The sequence below is a fragment of the Gorilla gorilla genome, chromosome X (genome assembly GCF_029281585.2).
Source record: "Gorilla gorilla gorilla isolate KB3781 chromosome X, NHGRI_mGorGor1-v2.1_pri, whole genome shotgun sequence".
Taxonomy (NCBI): Eukaryota; Metazoa; Chordata; class Mammalia; order Primates; family Hominidae; genus Gorilla; species Gorilla gorilla.
In genome coordinates this window covers 131708036-131729835 of record NC_073247.2, presented here as the reverse complement: position 1 = coordinate 131729835, position 21800 = coordinate 131708036, and the positions used below count along the sequence as shown (strand labels likewise).

The following is a 21800-nucleotide window of genomic DNA, read 5'->3' as shown; positions in this document are numbered from 1 at the left end:
GCTTGCGGGCCAGCGCGAGTTCCGGGTGGGCGTGGGCTCAGCGGGCCCCGCACTCAGAGCGGCCGGCCAGCGCCACTGGCCCCGGGCAGTGAGGGGCTTAGCACCCAGGCCAGCAGCTGTGGAGGGTGCGCCGGGTCCCCTAGCAGCGCCGGCCCGCCAGCGCTGCGCTCGAATTTTCACAGGACCTCAGCTGCCTCCCCGCGGGGCAGGGCTCAGGACCTGCAGCCTGCCATGCCTGAGCCCCCCTCCACAGTGGGCTCCTGCGTGGCCCGAGCCTCCCCGACGAGTGCCGCCTCCTGCTCCATGGCACCCAGTCCCATCCACCGCCCAAGGGCTGAGGAGTGCAGGCACACGGCGCCGGACTGGTGGGCAGTTCCACCTGCCGCCCAGGTGCGGGATCCACTGGGTGAAGCCAGCTGGGCCCTGAGTCTAGTGGGGACTTGGAGAACCTTTATGTCTAGCTAAGGGATTGTAAATACACCAATCAGCACCCTGTGTCTAGCTCAAGGTTTGTGAATGCACCAATCAGTGCTCTGTGTCTAGCTAATCTAGTGGGGACTTGGAGAACTTTTGCGTCTAGCGCAGGGGTTGTAAACGCACCAATCAGCACCCTGTCAAAACAGACCAATCAGCTCTCTGTAAAACAGACCAATCAGCTCTCCGTAAAATGAACCAATCAGCAGGATGTGGGTGGGGCCAGATAAGGGAATTGTAAATACACCTGCCTGAGGTGCCTGAGGTGCCTGAGCCAGCAGTGGCAACCTGGTGTGGTTATATTTCAGAGTGTGGAAGCGTTGTGCTTTTCCTCTTTGCAATAAACTTTGTTGCTGCTTACTGTTTGGATATGCACCGCCTATATGAGCTGTAGCACTCACCGCGAAGGTCTGCAGCTTCGCTCTTGAGGCCAGCGAGACCATGAACCTCCTGGGAGGAAAGAACAACTCCAGATGCGCTGGCTTAGGAGTCATAACACTCAACCTTGAAGGTCTGCGGTTTCAGTCCTGAAGCCAGTGAGACCATGAACCCACCAGAAGAAGCTCCGAACATGTCCGAACATCAAAAGGAGCAAACTCCAGACACATCACCTTTAAGAGGACACAGCACCTTTGAGAACTGTAACACTCACTGCGAGGGTCTGCGGCTTCATTCTGGAAGTCAGTGAGACCAAGAACCCACCAATTCCGACCATAGTAGGAAGTAAGGGCTGTCAAAAGGGTGATAGGGAGGTTGAATATTTTTTTCACATTTGTTTCCCACTTGTATGTCTTTAGGGAAGTGTATGTGTCCTTTGCCCAATTTTTGATGGGGTTTTTTTTTTTATCATTGATTTGTAAGTTCTTGTTAGAGTCTGGGTATTAGTTTTTTGTTGAATGCATAGTTTGCAAATATTTCTCACATTCTGTGGACTATTTACTCTGTTTATCATTAGTTTTGCTGTACAGAAGCTTTTTCATTTAATCAGGCCCCAGTTGTCAATTTTTTATTTTGTTGCGCTTGCTTTTGAGGTTTTAAATTGTTTGCCTAGGACAATGTTCAGAAGAGTTTTCCCTAGGTTTTCTTATAGGATTTTTATAGTTTGACATCTTACAGTTAAGTCTTTAATAATCTGGTGCAGTGGCTCATGCCTGTAATCCTAGCACATTGGGAGGCCAAGGCCAAAGGATCACTTGAGCCCAGGAGTCTTCAACCAGCTTGGGCAAGATGGTGAAACCCTGTCTCTACAGAAAGTTAAAATATTAGCTGGGTGAGGGGGCACATGCTTGTAGTCCCAGCTACTTGAGAGGCTGAGGTGGGAAGATCACTTGAGCCTGGGAGGTTGAGGCTGCAGTGAGCCAGGATCATGCCACTGCACTCCAGCTTAGGTGACAGAGACCTCATCTCTAAAAAAAAATAAAGAAAATACATTTAAGTCTTTAATTCATCTTGAGTTAATTTTTTACGTGGTGAAGAGTAGGAGTCCAGTTTCATTTTTCTGCGTATGGCTAGCCAGTTTTCAGAGCGCCATTCTCACACTAGTCATAATGGCTATTATAAAAAAGGCAAAAGATCACACATGTTGGCAAAGATGCAGAGAAAAGGGAATGATTATATGCTGTTGGTAGGAAAGTAAATTTGATCATCCCCTGTGGAAAGCAGTTTGGAGAGTCCTCAAAGAGCTAAAAATAGAACTACCACAGCCTGGACAACACAGCAAAACCCTGTCTCTCCAAAAAAAAAAAAAAAATTAGCCTGGCTTGGTGGCACATGCCTGTAGTCCCAGCTACTGGGGAGGCTGAGGCAGGAGGATCACTTGAGCCCAGGAGTTCAGGCCTGCAGTGAGCTATGATCACACCACTGCACTCCAGCATGGGTGACAGAGTGGGACTCTGTCTCAAAAACAAAAAATTGAGTAAAGGATATATAACAATTATAAACATATTCATCCAAAAACAGAGCCATAAATATATGAAGCAAAAACTGACAACATAGAACAGAGAAAGACAAGTTTACAATAAAATAATGAATAAAAGAACTGCCATTTGACCCAGCAGCCCCATTACTGGGCATATATCCGAAAGAAATCATTCTACCAAAAAGACACCTGCACTTATTTGTTTATCACAGCACTATTCACAATAGTTAAGTCATGGAATCAACCTAGGTGCCTGGCAACGGTGGATTGGACAAAGAAAATGTGGTACATATACACTATGGAATACTGCCAACGAGGTCGGGAGGCTTGGCAGGTGCCCTACAGCCTTGTTTGACCTCTAGGAAAACTGACTTATTCTTATGGCTTTGCTTCTAGGGCTTTCTTAGGCCTCCTTCTGGGCTGCCTGGGCAGCTGCCATGTGGGCTGGAGTAATGGGGTAAAAGTGTGGAGTGGGGTCGGTCCTGCTTACCCCTAGTAGTAGAGAAAGGTGATCTTAGACCGAGAGAGAATATTTAGGATTAGCATTACAGTTGAGTATTTGAAAATAAAACCCAAAGTGAAGACTGGACCCTAGCACCCTGAAGAGTGAGAGGAATGTACTAGAAGAGGAACTCACAGTGACTGAGAAATTTTAGTCTTAGCAGTTACAGCACTTATTCTGGAGGGGAGCAATCCAGGCAGAGATTGGCAGAACGTTAAAAGCAGGAAAGCACGTGAAAGCTCACCTAGTGCGTCTCTTTTTACAGTGGAGGCCTAGAGGTATGAAATGACTGGCCCAAGGTCATGTGATTCGTTTAATGATTGATCTGGGATTATAGTTGAGGGCTAGGCAGTTTTGGTGTAGTGGCTGACGTTAAGGCCCTGGCTCAAGTCCTTCATTGGCCATTTGTTGCTATGTGAACTTCAGCAGTTTTCTTACCCTTTGTGCCTCAGTTCTTGTCAAGTAGTGGATATAACAGTGCCTGCCTGATGGATTTTTGAGGATTAATTTAGGATATATATGAAATAATACAGGGAAGTCTGATATTTAGTAACTGCTCGATAATTATTGCAATACATTATTATAATCTGAATGCCTTTGGACCACTACACTGACATCAAAGTCTTTGAACTGGTTAAGTCCTGTCTCCCAGGACATGAAGTCCCAGTTATGATGATGGAAGAAACTGGACATTGTGGATTAACTGCGGGGTATGACACAAGTGATTGCCGTTTGGAGGAAGTTAAACTGAGCTTAATAGTAAAAGCTTGAGAGAACAAGGTGAACCATAGTTAAGTCTTTTTGCCTCTAATTTAGGAAATGGAAGACTTTGCTTACTTTTTTAATGAGTTTTTTTTTAAGAGAAGAATTTTATTGATCTTTAAAATCATTCTGTATCTCAGTCTTTTCCCAGCAGCCAGCAGTGACTGAGGGTCATGAATAGAATCAATTGCCATGTTAATCAGATGTTGTACATTTGCTATAATTATACTTAGAGAACTGTGTAGGAGTTCTCCTTTGCATCAACCAGGGTGCACAAACAAGCCAGATAACTGGATCATGAGAATGCTCAAGTGAACTATGTGTTGGAGTGAATGTTGCACAACAGAAATTTTCTGACCTATCTGCAAGTGGGTGTCAGTATTGCCCCACACCTTGCTATCTTAACTCTACAGTTCACTTAGCACATTATCTTCCAAGGGCCACAAGGGGTAAATATTTTGACAGAAGTCGTCGCTGCAGGTTTGGCAATCATGCTATTGTATCCTTTTAGTTAGAGTTCTCCTTGCCCTGAAATATAGCTTAAGGGGATGAAGCGGCAGTTGGTGGGCATGAATTGCAGGCTCATGAGACTTGAATTGTGGGCCCAGTGTGGTAACTAGCTTACGTCCTACTTTGGTTTCCACAACTTTAAAATAGGAATGAGAAGTCTCCTGGGTGCCTCACCTTTAGGGGGCAATTGAGAGGGGCAAATAAAATGGTGAATATGAAACTACTTTAAAAAGTGTGAATGAACTGTGCAAATAGGAGAACTGGCAGCTCATAATAACTCCTGTGAAATAATAAAAGTGCCTAAACACAGTTGTAGCCTATGTAGCTTATGGTAACACTTGTCAGGAAAGTGCTGGTTGAATGCTTTGTTACTGCAACAGATGTACTTTTAAGCTGAACTGTAAGGTGTAAAAATTATTTCAGAATTTTGTTTTTTAAAGAATTTAAAGAATCATAAGCATATGATTTTTGAGTATGCACATCTTAAACCTACTTTAAAGTTTATAGGAGAAAAGAAAGTGCTTTGGAAAAATCGATTCTAATGTTTTTGTCAATGGAAAACAAAATCCAAAAATGTAAGGCAGTATAGATTTATTTTATTTTATTTTGTTTTGTTTTGTTTTGTTTTGTTTTGTTTTTAGAGACAGGGTCTCACGCTGCCACCCGGACTGTAGTGCAATGGCATGATCATAGCTCGCTGTAACCTTGAACTCCTGGACCAAGTGATCCTCCAGCTTTGACCTCCCGAGTAGCTGGGATTACAAATATGAGCTATTGCATGCCCAGTCTAGATTTATTTTTAAATGGATGAGCACTTACAATAACAACTACGTTGCATTTTAAAAATATATAAATAAATAAAAATTTTAAAAAGAAAAACTATCCATTGGGTACTATGTTCACTATTTGGATGATGGGTTCAATAGAAGCCCAAACCTCTGCATCACATAATATATCCATGTAACAAACCTGCACATGTACCCTCTCAAAATAAATAAATAAGGCCGGGCGCAGTAGCTCATGCCTGTAATCCCAGCACTTTGGGAGGCTGAGGCAGGCGGATCACCTGAGGTCAAGAGTTCAAGACAAGCCTGGCTAACATGGTGAAACCCCGTCTCTACTGAATATACAAAAATTAGCCAGGCATGGGTGGCACGTGCCCGTAATCCCTGCTACTCAGGAGGCTGAGGCAGGAGAATCACTTGACCTGGGAGGCGGAGGTTGCAGTGAGCCTGGATCACACCACTGCACTCCAGCCTGGGCAACAAGATAAATACATATATACATACATACATACATACATACATACATACATACATGGAGAACTAAAATGAATAAATAAAATAAAAGGAAAACTTTTTTTTTAAGGAAGATCTGCAGGGAATGGAGAAGGGGGTGCCATACTCCACCCTAGCCCTGTGCAAAGTGAAATCGTCAGCAAGCTCAGTGGGGCTGCCATACTCCACCCTAGCCTGTGCAAAGTGAAATCGTCAGCAAGCTCAGTGGGGCTGCCTGAGGTTTCATGGGCTTGACCACACTCTGATGGTGGGTGTGGCTGCCTGAGAGGTGCGTGCAATACTTAAGGCTCAAGGATCCTGGGGGATGCCAGGCATGATGGTGTTCACCTGCAGTCCCAGCTATTGGGGAAGCTGAAGCGGGAGGCTCTCTTGAGCCCAGGAGCTGGAGACCAGCCTGAGCAACACAGCAAAACCCTGTCTTGAAGAAAAGAAATAAAATAAAATTTCAATCGCCAGGCGTGGTGGTGCATGCCTGTAATCCCAGCTACTCTGGAGGCTGAGACGGGAGGATAGCTTGAGCCCAGGAGGTGGAGGTTGCAGTGAGCCATGATCAGGCCACTGCACTGCAGCCTGGACAACAGAGTGAGATCTTGTCTCTAAAAAAATTAAAATAAAGGATCTTGGGGAAGATGTTGAGGAGTGGTGGAGAGAGAAGTGAGGGTGCACTGATTGTCCCCAGTTGCAGTGTCAGAAGGCTGCTCTGTGGCATACTTGTCTTAAGTCTAAGAATTTCAGTGTGTTTGGCTGGGAGATATTGTGAGCCACTTGGAATGCCGGCATCCAAGGACGGAGGTGGGGAAATTGCTAGACGTGGACAAAATCAGCCTTGGGTAGTGTTTGCAGTACTTTTAGAAATCCCAAGGCAATTCGGTTTAGGATAATCTTTACATGGAGTTCTTTGGTCTTTCAGTGCCTTGCTTTGACACTTTTGCCATATAACCCCAAATGTCTTTTTGAGAGCAGACGTTTTAAGGCAATGCTCATAATGTGGCAATACTTAAGTGTATTTAGTGAAATAAAAGCCAAGGGTCTTTATTGTTTATTGTAGAAGTCAAACTTCGTTGCTATTTGAGCCTTAGATGTTAAGTGTAAGGCTTTTGGGTTTATGTACTTTGTTGAAACCTTCCATTTATTTTTTAAAAATTGTTAATGAAAATTTTCAAACATACAGAAAACTTTAAAGAATGAACAGTAAAACTGGTATACTCACCAAGTAGGTTCAAACTTTGTTAACATTTTGTTATATTTTCTTTCTATAGCTACGTGTGCATGTGCTTTTGCTTCTTTGCTTTTTGCTGAAACGTTCACAGGTAAATTTCAGACTTTGTGACACTTCACCACCAATTCCATTCTTCTCCAAAGCAAAAAATATGATTTCAATATAAAATAAAAAAGTATACTTTTTGGTATATAATTACAAATGCAAGCTGGTCAAATAATTTAGTAGTTTACTTAATTTATTAAGTATCCAAGTGAAATGATTTGCTACTGTAGTCTTTTCCTCTTGCCTCATCTCCACCTACCCATAGGATATTAGATCAGAGGAGATTACACACATTTGCAAGAATGTTCTTTACATACACCTGGATGGTTGTTGCTACAATCTGCCAGAAATAATAACTCTCATCTCTCTGAGAGCCTGAAGCAAAGGCAGAGACCCTTGCCTGCTGTGTTTTTCAATATATCTGTGTTTTTTAATATACTCTGCAAATACTAAGGGGTTAGGAGTGGTTAGGGTTTAGATTTGGGGAAAATGGGTTTTATATAATGAGCTACTATGTAGTTCTCTATTTAACTTTACTTGTGTCTACTTAACTAGTTCTTTAGGTACTCCCAGATATCTGTATTATTAACTCCTTATTTCCAGAAGAAATTAGAAGGTAGACTTGAGAATATGTTTTTCATCTTATTGGATTCAACTAATTATACCACTTATCGCAAGCTGTCTGTAGTTTACTTTTTCCCTAGGTATCATGACTTATGTATAGCATTAACACATTAGGCCAACAAGAAATATGATGTCAGAGTTGGAAAGAATGCTTTTTGGCTTTCTGGCTTATGCTAGTCATTCCAGTTATCTCCACTTATCCCTAGACACTTAGTTATGTTTTTTTCTTTAATGTATCACTACTTTTCTATAGTTCTAAGGCAACATTCCAACAAAGAATAAGGATATAGTAAATAAGACTGTGCATTTCAGGCAAAAAAATATGCAAAAGGCATTTATTAAACTAAAAAGCTTCTGCACAGTAAAAGAAGTAATTAACAGAGTAGAGGTACCACTAGATATGTATGGCACTAATTCGATATTCAAACAAGTGAAGGAAATTTTGAGCTAAATGATACATATATTTCTGTTTATCTCTAGTTTACTAATTACAAAAAAACACTAATTATAGCATAATAGTAAAGGTTATTGAGCACGTCGTCTGTGTCAGGGACAGTACTCAGAGGATGGGTTTAAATCCCAGCTCTGGACATTTCCCAAGTGAGTGACTTTGAGCAGGGTATTTAACATCTCCGTGACTTAATAACACCACCTGTAAAATGACAGTAATAGCACATCAACGTGTGTATAGGGTTGTTAAGAGGATTAAATATGTTAACATAAACAAATCACTTAGATCATTGCCTAGAACAGAGTAAGAACCAGGTAAGTGTGAGCTACCATTAGTATCATCTCAGTTAATCTCCACAACAGCTCCATGAGGTAGGTATTATTATTACTCCATTTTACAGATGAGAAAATTGAAGCACAAGAGAACAAACTCACCAGGTTAGCTAGCTAGCAAATGACAAGCAATGCCGTAATGCAGATGCCAGCAGTCTGGCTCCAGGGTCCCTGCCTTCATAAATTTAGGACATCAGACCCATCATTTGTGCCTATTTTTACCTGGCTGACGCTCAATAAGGAACATAACATTTGCAAGAAGTGAATCAATGTAACTAAAATTTTAAAGTAAATACTACCTTGGTTGGTGCTCCGGTAGGTAACACTCACCAAAGGAGCACAGAAATGACTACTGAAGCTGAGAAAGCGCTGAAGCAAGTCATGGAAATCTCAGATGTGAGACACCACAGGACTCCAATTCTAACAGATGTCATAGCTGGGCTAATACATACCATGATTAAAATCATTGTAAGTCTCTCACATAATAACGGATCCCAGGCCAAAATTCATCACAGGGTGTCTGGCCACGAGAAGGGTGAGGTCTGCAGAACCCTGCAAGAGGCAGCTTGAGGAGGAGACATCTTGGTTAATGTCAGGGAGAGTCTGTGGGGGTGAAATTCCTTGACAGTTTTTTCAGAGTCAATTGGTCAACCAATCATCCTGTAGCTGGTTTCCTATCTGCCCTCTCAGGAACAGGAGAAAGGAGAGAATTATCTTTCTGGCACAGCGGGCAAAGTGAGTGGGCGTACTTTCAAGGGCCTATGAAAATGGTTTAATTTATTTTATTAAATGGGTCTGATGACAATGGTGGTTATGCAAAAATTGGATAAATTATCCCAATATTCAGGAAACCAACTCATTTCAAGGAACAATTTAATTTTTTTAAATTTACTTTTATTTCTTTTCTTTTCCTTTTTTTTTTTTTTAAGCAGGGTTTCACTGAGTCGCCCAGGCTGGAGTGCAGTGGTGTGATCATAGCTCACTGTAGCCTCCAATGCCTGGCATCAAGCGATCCCCCAGCCTCAGCATCCTGAGTAGCTTGGATGACAGACGCATGCCGCCACATTCAGCTATTTTTATTTTTTATTTTTTTAGAGATGGGGGTCTTTCTATGTTGCTCAGGTTGCTCTCGAACTCCTGGGCTCAAAGGATCCTCCTCAAAAGCGTCAGGAGTAACTAGGATTACAGGTCCGCACCACCGGGCCCAGAATCGTCTGGGGGCACAATTTTTTTTTTTTTTTTGAGGTACAGGTTCTCACTCTGTCGCCCAGGCTGGAGTGCAGTGGCTTGAGTGAAGTGGCGCTATCATAGCTCACTGAACACAGATTCATCGTTTTGAGGCACATTTCTTGAAGGGAAAAACGTGGAGCTCCCAATCTGCCCTGGCTCTTTTTTATTTGACATTTTATCATTAAGGAGCAAAAGGTCAGAATGATCGTTCTAGGCAAAGAGTAGGAAAGGAGAAGCAGGAGGAGGACGAGGAGGGTGGGTAACAGAAGGGGATGAGGAGCAAGGGAAGGTGGGAACTAACCCAAGTCCACAGTGCCCACCCAGCACATGGAGCACTCGCGCTTCTGCAGAGAGCCTGAAACCTAAGGCGTGGGAGCGGAGCATAGTTAGCAGACATTGCACGCTCCGCAGTCTCATCTAGAGCCTATGGAAGGGACACTTGCAGCGTAAGCCTTCTTAGATGCACTAAACACCAGGCAGGGTTCTATACCTGTACAGTGACGTGGAGTACCTGGAGCTTTTGCAAGGGGCGTGTTAGGCTTCTTACAGCTTGCATCTGAGCATCCATAGTGCCCTGAAAATCGCAGCCCCAAACTCCCGCTTCCGCAGACCCCTTGGAGAGTGTGGCGCCCTCAACTTTCTGGATGTTGCTGCAGAAACCTAGCATGCAGTCTTCGACTTCTTCATTTCATCTTAATTACGGTCCTATTAGCGGACTTTGGGTGGGAACAGAACAGAACTGGAGAGGCTCATCCATTAGTCACCAACTACCCAGTGGGGAGAGTGGTGCCGGGAGCCCACACCGCTAGGTGCACTGACTTCAGCTTGCCTCGGCTCTCTCCTGGGGAAGCATTATTCTGGCCTGCCTGCCTGCCTGGATGGCTGGACAGAGACGTGTTGCGCAAACTTTCTCCAAGGGCTCCGGAGCTAGATTGGGTCTCGCTCCTCCGCCCCTCCCCCTGCCCCAAATAGGCTCCCACCAGACCGCTCAGCCTTTTCCTGCTGGCAGTCACCCCGCCCAGGGTGGAAGTGGTCAAGGAAACCGCAAAATATAGCGCGGTTCCCCACACCTGCCCGCCACCTCCCCGCGCCTGACCAGGAGCGCGCCCCTGACTTTACGGCCACGCCCCGGCCGAGAGCGCGTGCCAGCAAGGCTCTCGCGCTCTCTCTCTCTCTCTCTCTCTCTCTCTCTCTCTCTCTCTCTCTCTCTCTCTCTCTCTGTCTCTCTCTCTCTCTCTCTCTGCCTCTCTCTCTCCTCCTCTCTCTCTCCTCTCTCTTTCTCTCTCTCTCTCTCTCCCTCTCCTCTCTCTTTCTCTCTCTCTCTCTCTCTCTCTCTTTCTCTGTCACACACACACACACACAGCCACCGGAGGCGACCTGAGCAGCAGCCCACTCCCTGTCCCCTGCAGGCGTCCGACCCGAAGTCCACGCGCCGGAACTCGGACCAGGAGCCAGAGGACCCCAGCGCAGAATCCGCGGAGACGCACGGCTTCGTCGACCGCGCTCCCAGGTGGCGTTCCAGCCCAGATCCGGCCACGAAGACACCGGCGACCTCGGCCTGGGTTTCCTGTTCGATGAGCTCCAGAAAGAAGACGGTCAGTGCCTGTCTGGGGACCCGAACCGGTGATTTGGTGAACTCTTGGAAAGCAACTTTCCCGGAGAGAGGAGCGTGAACCCGAAGCTACTGCGCTGTCTCTCAGCCACGGGTCTAGGCTGCCCTGTGTCTGGGCCAAACGCCCTGATCTCTCTCTCTCTCTCCAGCTCTCTCCTCCGACCTCTCTTTCCCTTTCCTCCTTTCCAGATGCGAAGGATATAGAGACTTCAGTGATTGAAGCTGGAGGAGACGATGAGAAGAAAATACGGACCAAACCCGAGCAGGGAGCAGGAGCAGGAAAAGAAAGTCACGTGTACGCGGGAGCTGCGGACCCCATGATCCACGAGAACCAGAAGGGCGGTGGTGGCCACCAGGAGCCCTGGCAGCAGCAGCCTGAGGAGTTGGCCCAGGACTCCTCCCCTGAGGATCCGCAACCCCAAGATCAGGAGCGTCTATTCAGCCCCAGCGCGTTCGGCGGGTTGCACCTGAAGGAGCTAGACAGCATTTTCTGACCTTCTCAATATCCGGACATGTTCGCTTGGTAAGCAGCTTGCTCTGGAGGTGCCCAGTTCCCAGGACGCTAGGGCTCTTCTAGGGCCGCCTTTGGCTCTGCCCCAGTCGCCTTCCCTCTCCTCCAAAGTCAAAAGTTATGTAGGGGGCTCAAGGCCCCTGGCTATGTAGGGGTCCCAAGGACACAAGGCTCAAGGCCACAAGGCTAAGTATGGGGCTCAAGGCCGCTCTTGAGCTGTGGGGCGGGGGCGATGCCTACTGGGCATTAAGGTATTTTTCACACAGTGTATCAACGAATCAAACTGGGAAACTTTGGCCAGACTCCTGTTTTTGTAAATGTTTTATTGGAATCGCGATTGACATCAGCGTGAGGAAAGTGAGTCCTACAGGATTGGATCTTGCCTTTATTGAAAATTTTGACAATTTGGTTATTGTGGATTTTTTTTTCCATCGGTCGTGATTTTTAAAATATTTGCATTAAAAATTATTAATCTTCGGGCTGGTGGGTGGCTCACGCCTGTAATCTCAGTGCTCTGGGACTCCAAGTCAGGAGGATCACTTGAGTCCAGGCGTTCAAAACCAGCCTGAGCAATATAGTGAGACTCCATCTCCACAAAATATTTTGTAAAATTAGTGGTGCGTATTAGCAGGCACCTGTAGTCCAAGCTACTCTGAAGCATCGCTTCAGCCCAGGAGTTCGAGGTTTCAGTGAACTGTGATCATGCCACTGCCCTCCACTATGTGCCACGGAGCTAGACCCTATCTCTAAAATTAGATACATAGATAGATTAGATAGATGATAGACACATAGATAGATACATAGACAGAGATATCTTGAATCGTGAGTGTTTTAGTGCTCTCTTAAATTCTGCACACAGGTGGGGCATGATGGCTCATGCCTGTAATCCCGACACTTAGGGAGGCCGAGGCAGGCGGATCATGAGGTCAGGAGTTCAAGACCAGCCTGGCCAATATAATGAAACCCCATCTCTACTAAAAATACAAAAAAAATTAGCTGGGCGTGGTGGCGGGTACCTATAATCCCAGCTACTCAGGAGGCTGTGGCAGGAGAATCACTTTAACCCGGGAGGCGGAAGTTGCAGTGAGCCGAGATTGTGCCACTGCACTCCAGCCAGGGTGACAGTGCCAGACTCTGTCCAAAAAAAAAAAAAAAAAAAAAAAAGTCTGCACACAAAGGACAACCATTCCTACCTAATGCAATCCTGGGGCTAGGTATCACAGAAAAATGTGCTGGAGCGGTTGCGAGGATAGATAATTTCAAACCGGTATGAAATGTTCATAGGTGTATTTCATTTCATCCACAATTCCAAATAATGAACTTTTGTGGTTTTTTTTCCCAGAAAGCAACTGGCAATATGCATGGATGTGAGTGAAGCCGAAGTGGAAGCCAGTAAGCCTGATGAAAGCAATTGGTCAGAGTAGCCACTCTGAAATCTGCCTCAGACCTTGGATACTTTGTCCTACACATTCTCCAATTGGCCTGTATGTGTTGCCTTTTTATGTTTGCGAAGTGAGTTTTGAATTTTAGGGGGTGAAAAGTAGGGTATGTAAACATTAGCTTGTGGAAATTTCCCATTAACAGAGGGAATATGCTTTCTAATGGAAAAATAAAATTAAACAGAACTGAACTGCTACTGCTATTTCCTATACAAAATTAAGATAAAGTTCAATTCCTTCTAACAATGGTAACCTTTGGAGAACACTTCTGTATGGAGTTATGTTGTGACTGAGTGTGACTTAAGAACTGTGCAAATTAATGCACCAAGGAGCCAGGATGTGAGAAGTTTCAATTGTATTTAAAATATTTAAACCAGGCTACCTTCTTAGCTAAATGACTGAATTTATAAATATTCAGGCATTGGGGTAAGGGAGTAAGTTACACAGAGAGAGAAGACACTAAATGAGTAATTAATGTATGTTTAGTTTCACTGAGATTGATGGGGAGGACATAACTTAAAAGTACTCTTGGCTGGTGGTCCTGCTGTTGTTTTGAAGTGCCTGATGAGGCCATGCAGAACGTGGCAGCACTTAATTTAAATTTTCTGGAATACTTTGATTTGTAAGCGTGAATGTACTGCTAATATACTTGCAGTACAGTGGGGGTGTGGGGGGGCAGGTTTTCAAACTAGAAATTTGCCTAAAAATTGGAATAAACAAGAAAAATTTTGAATAAGGTTCCGCTCACCTTAGAAAGCTGAAAAGGTTAAAAAAGAATTGCACACACTCAAATATATACCTGGAAGATACGGCACAAATTGAGCTTTGTGAGGGAATATTCTCTTGAGGAATTTCTAACAACTAAGGAGTTTTTGGTATTACTGGTTTTTTTGCTTTGTTTTGTTTTGTTTTTGTTTTTGAGATAGAGTCTCGCTCTGTCGCTGAGGCTGTAGTGCAGTGGCGCAATCTGGGCTCACTGCAAGCTCTACCTTCCGGGTTCCTGCCATTCTCCTGCCTCAGCCTCCCGAGTAGCTGGGACTACAGGCGCCCACCACCACGCCTAGCTAATTTTTTGTATTTTTAGTAGAGATGGGGTTTCACCGTGTTATCCAGGATGGTCTCGATCTCCTGACATCATGATCCACCCGCCTCGTCCTCCCAAAGTGCTGGGATTACAGGTGTGAGCCACCATGCCCGGCCTGTCACTGTTTTAAACTGGTAGGTTTTATGAAATTTTTTGGTGGGGTAGGGCACGCTCAATTTAGACCCGAATGTAACCTATGCTAATTTGAAATAGTTTTTCATTTTCCCAGGCAGTGATGATGAATTTGTAGGTCATGGGATCAAAAAGTCACTAAGATAACTTAAGTTTTATTAAGAGTATTTTTTCAAAACAAGAAGAAAACCCAGGATGAGGTTATGAGCCTCGCTCTGCAGTTTGTGTGAGTGCAGTGATGGAAAGGAGCTGCAGAACTAGTGCTGGTGACTTTTAGTGAATTTAGATGTAGTTTGGCCAAATTTTCCTTAACTCTGCAGGCTAAAATATGAAGGCAATATCCAGGGCATCAGGACTATTCTGTCCCAGCTAGACAAGCCACAAACTCTCTGGGCCCCCCATGACCAAGCTTTTTTTTTCAGACCATCCTTTTCAGTTTCAAGATTTTTCAGAGGATGAAGTCTGGGCCCAGTGGCTCACGCCTGTAATTCCAACACTTTGGGAGGCAGAGGCGGGTGGATCACTTAAGGCCAGGAATTCGAGACCAGCCTGGCCAACATGGGGAAACCTCATGGTAAAAATACAAAAATTAGCCAGACGTGCTGGGATACCACTGTAGCCCCAGCTACTACAAAGGCTGAGGCAGGAGGATCGCCTGGACCCGAGAGGTGAGCCGAGATTGTGCCACTGCATTCCAGTCTGGGTAACAGAGCAAGACCCTGTCTCAAAAAAAAAAAAAAGTTTTCAGAGAATGAATGACCCCTTAGACATCCTTGAGGAAACCTGATTAAAAATCCAACCTGCTCCTATTGATGTAGTCACCTCAGACTGAAGATGGCCTTTTCAAATGGGGGGCCTTCCCACCCTATAACTCTAAATGGGGCCCACCATATACCTTGCTCAACTATCACCACTACCAGGGTGACACTATTCCTAATGAAGAGGGAGTAGAGGCAGCTAGACACCCCAATGGTCCACTGTCAGGATACTGACATTTCTTCATCCTATTACCAAGCATAGCGTTAACAGCAGATACTTAGTGCAGTTTGTTCACTAGACTCATATCCAGGAGCTGGAAAAACCCTTAAAGAACATTAAAAATGGGAGGAGAGAGAAACAAAGCAATAAGCACAGTCCAAAACAGAACGGAAGGCAAGGGGGTACAGCATTAAGTTTCCTAAAATATTTTACCAATAAGAACTGGCCTCCAATGTAAATTAGAGTTTCTGACCTCTATCATTTTTCTTTTCTTTGAAAAACATTTAACATTTATTGCAAGGCAGTTATACTGGTGACAATTTCTCTCAATTTTGTTTCTCTGAAAAAGTCTTTATTTCTCCTTTTCTCGAAGGGTAACTTCACCGGATGAAGAAATCTAGGTTGTTGGTGTTTTTCTTTGAACACCTCTTCTTGCTCTTCGATAGGTAAGCCATTGTTTTCACCGCCTTTCAAGAGTTTCTCTTTGTGTTTGATTTTCTATAGTTTGAATATAATAAGTTTAAATGTAGATTTCTTGGTATTTATCCCGTTTGATGTTCTTTGACCTTCTGGGATCTGTGGTTTGGTCTCTGCCATTAACTTTGGAAAATTCTCTGCCATTATTCCATCAATTATTCCTTCAATTTTTTCTCTCTTCTCCCATTATGCGTAGGTTACACCTTTGTAATTGTCCACAGTTCCTTGATATTCTGTTTGGTTTTTGTTTCATTATTTTTTTCTCTTTGCTTTTCAGTTTAGAAAATTTCTATTGTCCTATTGGGAAGTTGTATTTTCATCTCTTCTCATCTCTCCTCTTTTCTTTCTTTCATTTATTTATTTATTTATTTATTTATTTATTTATTTATTTATTTTTTAAGACAGGGTCTCAGTCTGTCACCCAGGCTGGAGTGCAGTGGCATGATCATAGCTCACTGAAGCCTCCAACCCTGGGGCTCATGCAATCCTCCTGCCTCAGGCACCACGTCTGGATAATTTTTTTTCAGAGATGAGGTCTTGCTATGTTGCCCAGGCTGGTCTCACACTTGCCTCAAGCAATTCTCCCATTTTGGCCCCCTAAAGTGCTGGACTTACAGGTGTGAGCCACCATGTCCAGCCCATATTGGGAAGTTTCTATTGTCATATCTTCTAGTTTACTGATTCTTTGCTGTCTTCTCTAGTCTGTTGATGAGCCCTTCAAGACATTCTTCATTTCTATTACTATGTTTGTGATACCTAGCATTTTTTTTATGTTTTTCTTAGAGTTTTTATCTTTCTATACATTACTCATCTGATTTGCATGTTGTCTACTTTTTCCAATAGAGCCCTTAGCATAATTATCATAGTTATTGTAAATTCCCAATCTAATCATTCTAAAATCTCTGCTGTATTTTAGTTGGGTTCTGATGCTTGCTTTGTCTCTTCATAATGTGATTTTTTTTCAGATAGGGTCTCACTCTGTTGCCCAAGCTGGAGTGCAGCGGCACAATCATGGCTCATTGCAGCCTCAACCTTCAGTACTCAAGCAATCCTCCCACCTCAGTCCCCTAGTAAGTAGGACTACAGGCACACGCCACCATGCTGGCTACTTTTTCTTATTTTTTGTAGAGACGGGGTCTCTCTATGTTGCCCAGGCTGATCTAGAACTTCTGGGCTCAAGTGATCCCCTCACCTTGGCCTCTGAAGTGCTGGGATTACAGGTATGGGCCACTGCACTTGGTCCCAGAATGTGTTTTTTGACTTTTAGCAGTCTTATACGTTTTTGTTGAAAATCATACCTGATGTACTGGGTAGAAAGAACTGAACTGAGGTAGGCTGGGTGTGGTGGCTCATGCCTGTAATCCCAGCACTTTGGAAGGCTGAGTCAGAGGATCACTGGAGGCCAGGAATTCGAGACCAGCCTGGGCAATAATACAGTGAGACCCTGTCACTACAAAAAAAGGAAAAAGGAAAAAAAAAAACTCAGGTAGATAGTACTTTTGTGTGAGGTTTTATGGTTCTCTGGCTAGGAAGATTAGGCTGTTTACTGTTGGCTGTAACTTTAGGTGTCAGAAGTTAAAGTTTCTTGAAGGGTCCTTGTCTTGGTAGGGTCCTTTGTTGTCTTTGAGTTTTTCTAGAGGCTCCTTCTTACATATAATGTGAGGCTTGCAGTCTTTTCAGCTGTAATTCACCTATAATCTGCAGTTATTGTACAGGATTCTTACTGATGTGGTGGTAAGGTTGGGAGGAGGGCAAGCATTCTATCATCCCATGATTAGATCTCAGTTGTTCACTGAGCCTGTGTCCCTGGGCTGTGACCTTTACAAGTGCTTCTCAGCGTCCCCACCCATCCTTTTGGGTTAGATGGCAGACTAGACGGGGCTGGAGTTGAGTGCTTCCTTTCCCCGTGGTTGGTCAGTCTGGGGAAACCCAAGTTGGTTAGGCTCTGATAAAATAGTTTCTTCCCAGAGTAGTCCTTGGTTAAGGAAAACAGAGAGCTCTGGGCATATTTCAAAATGATTGCTCTTCTTGTCCACCTGCTGGAAGCAGGAAGGGATTCCCACGCCCTCCCTTCCCAGTGACGACTTGGTGGGGCTTCTGGAGATGAAACTCATGAAAGTGTGCAGTCCCCTTAAGGCTGCCCCCACCCTTGGAGTTTTAACTCTCTAGATAGTCCATGCTGAGCTTCTAGAAATTCAACAATGACAGTTGAAAGTTTTCCTACTCATATTGGCTCCAACTGTGGGTTTCTGCTGGTGGGCTTCTACTCCTGGTAAACTGTAATTCTCTGTATCTGCCTGTCTATTCTAAGACAACAGGGAATAAACGGATGAATAAATGAATAGCAAAAATGACAGTTTGTAGCAATGAAAAAGGAATCCATCTAATTGGTCCAGGTAAAAGAACAAACGAGAAATATTTGGTCCATACCCAATGGTTTAATCTGCTTAATTTTTATCCAGAACTAACCCCCTATCTTGGTTTGCTGAATTAAAGATTCAGTTTAATATATCACTGTGCAATATCTCTGGATCATAATCCACCTCGGGGAAGGACAGATTTGGTTATGGATACCTCGGAAGTCCAAGTCTCTATGTTAAACAAACAGCGGAAGAACCAAGTTAACACCTTTCAAAATTTTTCTGACTCCCTGTTGGAATTGCAGTTTTGATGTGGTGAGTAGGTGCATAGAATTAATTGGACATTCTTGGAAATATCTTCTGATCAAATGAAGAAATAGGACAATCCTGGATGTTTCCTGGGGTGTTGGGCTTAGGGACCTGCGCCAGGGCCAGTCACATTGTGAGATGCCCCTCCCAGTCCTGACTTTCACTCCTTCTTAATCAATGTTTCAATCCTGGTAAGCCCCTTAAGATGACCAACTGAGTTAAAAGGCAGGTAGGTGAGAGAGAAAAAGAAAAGACAGGCCCTACTGCTTGACCTTATGATGGGGGCTGTGGAAGGAGACATTAGAAATCCATTTGTATATGAACCTGAGTTCTGTTTTCCTTTCTCCTATAAAACCCAGTTGACCACAACCATCTTTTTGTGCCCCACTGGCTAACACTCAGTGGATGCCCTACTCCCAGCTCCCCGTTACCACACAGCTCCCTGTTACCACACAGCTCCCTAAAAGTGAACAACAGCTCTGGGCTCTGTCATTCCCATGGATTCCTCTCTCCACTAGGTTTCCACAGCCTTCTTCTCCACTTCTGATTTTAAAACATCTTTTGTTTCATCTTTTTGCCCGTCGTTCAAAAATGAAACGGACAGAGATTCTTCCTTGCCTTCTGCCCTGCCTCTATTTTTTTTTTTTTCTTAAACCAAAATTCTTGGGCCTATCAGAGGAAAAAGTCACGCTCCAAACCTGCACTTCTCATAGTGGCTCTAATTTAGTCTGGGTGCTGTGCTTGGGATGAGTCTAGGTAAATCAGTTATGGTGTCTATGCCTGAATGTCACCACTTCAATCTCTCGTGTCCCTTGATTGTAAAATCAAGAATGTGTGTACGAGGTATCTTTTGTATTCCCAGAATCTAAAACACTGGCATGTAAATGTTAGGAATTCACACATTCACCTTAAGATCTACCCTTCATCTGGAAGTGGTGGCTCATGCCTGTAATTCCAGCACTTTGGGAGGCTGAGGTACGAGTATTGTTCGAGGCCAGGAGTTAGAGACCAGCCTGGGTAACAAAGCGAAACCCATGCTCTACAAAAAAAATCATTTTAAAAAGATCTACCTGCCGGGTGCGGTGGCTCATGCCTGTAATCCCAGCACTTTGGGAGGCCGAGGTGGGCAGATCACGAGGTCAGGAGATCGAGACCATCCTGGCTAACACGGTGAAACCTCGGTCTCACTGAAAATACAAAAAATTAGCTGGGCGAGGTGGCGGGCGCCTGTAGTCCCAGCTACTCGAGAGGCTGAGGCAGGAGAATGGCGTGAACCCGGGAGGCGGAGCTTGCAGTGAGCCGAGATCATGCCACTGCACTCCAGCCTGGGCCACAGAGCGAGACTCCGTCTCAAAAAAAAAAAAAAAAAAGATCTACCCTTTGTATGGGGGGATCCAGCCCATTGGTGTGTAGTTGAAAATTAAATTTTGTTTATACCACTGAAGTGAGGGTCCCTGTCCCATAGTTCTGTGCTGATATCTGAGAAGGAGCAAGTGTGATATTTATTGAGGCAAACCATAAGTTACATATTTCAAAACAAATACTAATTGCATTGCATCATGACAGTTTCCAAGCTGTTAGCCTGCTTTCCTAAAAACGTTAATTTAACACGAGCACAGAACTGGCTTTTGCTCACGGGTTGTACTGTTGGTTGGCTGACTTGGCTTTGCAAAAATATTGGGGGAAATGAGGGCTGTTGCAGAGGAAGCATACTTGGCCATTTGTGAAGAGGGTACAAACTGCATCAACCTCTCAAGGCCAGAAAGCGTGGACACAAGGATACCGAATACCTTCAAGGGAGGTTGATTAATTTTCCTAAAGGTAAAATGACCCAGTGCTTCTGCTTGGGTGGGATCCTTGAGTTTTCAGCCCTTCTGAAGCAGGAAAATAAGGTCTGGAGGCAGAAAACCTAAGGCCGTTCCACGCTTACTTCCTAGAACTAAATTGAAACAAAAGCCCTAACTTTCCATGCCTAAATAACAAAAGGACCAGAGGCTACACCCTTTGCAAAACCCACTTTTTCTGCAGGGCCGATGGGAAATTGAAAGTACCTGTGACTGGTACTTTTTGCAACCGTTTGGACCTTTGCGTAGGAGTGTAACTTTGTAACTTCACCTCAGCCTCTGATTGATTGCTGTCTGCAACCAATCAAACTGATTGTGGGCCAAGTCTTACTTTGCATAGAAGTGCAACTTTGTAACTTCATATTCACCTCTGATTGGCTGTGAACCTTGTAACTTTATTTCAGCCTCTGATTGGTTGTGACAAGCAACCAATCAGAATGATTGCAGGCTACCACTTCCTTTACATGAGGTGGACACCAAGTGGCCAGTGGGAAACCTCTAGGGGGTACTTGGACCTGAGAAGATTCTGTATCTGGGGCCTTGAATGCTGAAGCTACTGGACTCCTCCCGAGACTGGTTCATAATTTTTCAGCTGAAACTAACATCTACAAAGACCATCTATCTTGGGTGAACCTATTTTCTTGTAGCCAGCATTAAATATTGGCTCAGTCTACGGCCTCTCAGGAAGAGATAATATTCAGCCATAAAAAAGAATGAAATAATGCCATTTGCAGCAACATGGATGGAACTGCAGGTCATTACCTTAAGGGAAGTAAACCAGGCACAAAAAGAGAAGTATCACATGTTCTCACTTGTATGTGGGAGCTTAAAAATGTGGACACATGGAGGCAGAGAGGGCAAAAATAGATAACATAGAATAGAAAGAGCAGAGGGAGGGGGGATGATGAAGAGAAGTGGGTGGAAGGGTGCAAACATACAGTAAGCTAGAAGGAATAAATTCAATGTTTGATAGCAGAGTAGGATGAGTACACTTAACAAAAATGTACTTGGATGATGAATACCCTAATACCCTGACTTGACACTATGCATTAAATTCATGCGACTAAATTCCTCATGTATCCCATAAGTTTGTACAAATACAAATGTCTCACACCTGTAATCCAAGTTACTCAGGAGGCTGAGGCAGGAGGATTGCTTGGGCCCAGGAATTCAAGACCAGCTTGGGTAACACAGTGAAACCCTGTCTCTAGAAAAGAAACACAATTTTTTTCTTTGTTTTTGAGACAGAGTCTCGCTCCGTTGCCCAGGCTGGAGGGCAATGGCACAATCATGGCTCACTGCAACCTCCACCTCCCAGGTTCGAGCAATTCTCCTGTCTCAGCCTCCCGAGTAACTGGGATTACAGGCACCCAATACCATGCCCAACTAATTTTTATATTTTTAGTAGAGACAGGGTTTCACCATGTTGGCCAGGCTAGTCTCAAACTCCTAACCTCAGGTGACCCGCCCACCTCGGCCTCCTAAAGTGCTGGGATTACAGGCATAAGTTGCCGTGCCCAGCCAGAAAAACAATTTTTTAAGACTGTGCATTTCAATTTCGACGTCAAATGCATGTCCTAATTATCTTAGTTACCTCTTGTAACCTCATTAAAGAGGTGTATTAGTCCATTTTCATGCTGCAGGTGAAGACATACCTGAGACTGGGAAGAAAAAGAGATTTAATTGGAC

The 21800-nt window shown here is 44.3% G+C and overlaps 1 protein-coding gene across 1 annotated transcript; it reads left to right on the top strand.

The window, feature by feature from the left end:
• Positions 1-1045: 1045 nt before the first annotated feature.
• Positions 1046-20662, top strand: LOC109024718 (uncharacterized). The gene is made up of 6 exons (XM_063702929.1): positions 1046-1115; positions 10775-10960; positions 11167-11428; positions 12831-12902; positions 20296-20356; positions 20516-20662. Exons 1-6 carry the CDS (start codon positions 1046-1048, stop codon positions 20660-20662), a joined length of 798 nt encoding a protein of 265 aa, XP_063558999.1.
• Positions 20663-21800: the final 1138 nt, after the last annotated feature.

Excerpts from the sequence above, each read along its gene's own strand:
- LOC109024718 (XM_063702929.1), top strand. The coding sequence starts at position 1,046 with ATGTCCGAACATCAAAAGGAGCAAACTCCAGACACATCACCTTTAAGA. Across the intron at positions 10,961-11,166 it reads TGAGCTCCAGAAAGAAGACG|ATGCGAAGGATATAGAGACT; the intron begins GTCAGTGCCTGT and ends CCTCCTTTCCAG. Across the intron at positions 20,357-20,515 it reads GCAACCGTTTGGACCTTTGC|CCTCTGATTGGTTGTGACAA; the intron begins GTAGGAGTGTAA and ends ACTTTATTTCAG.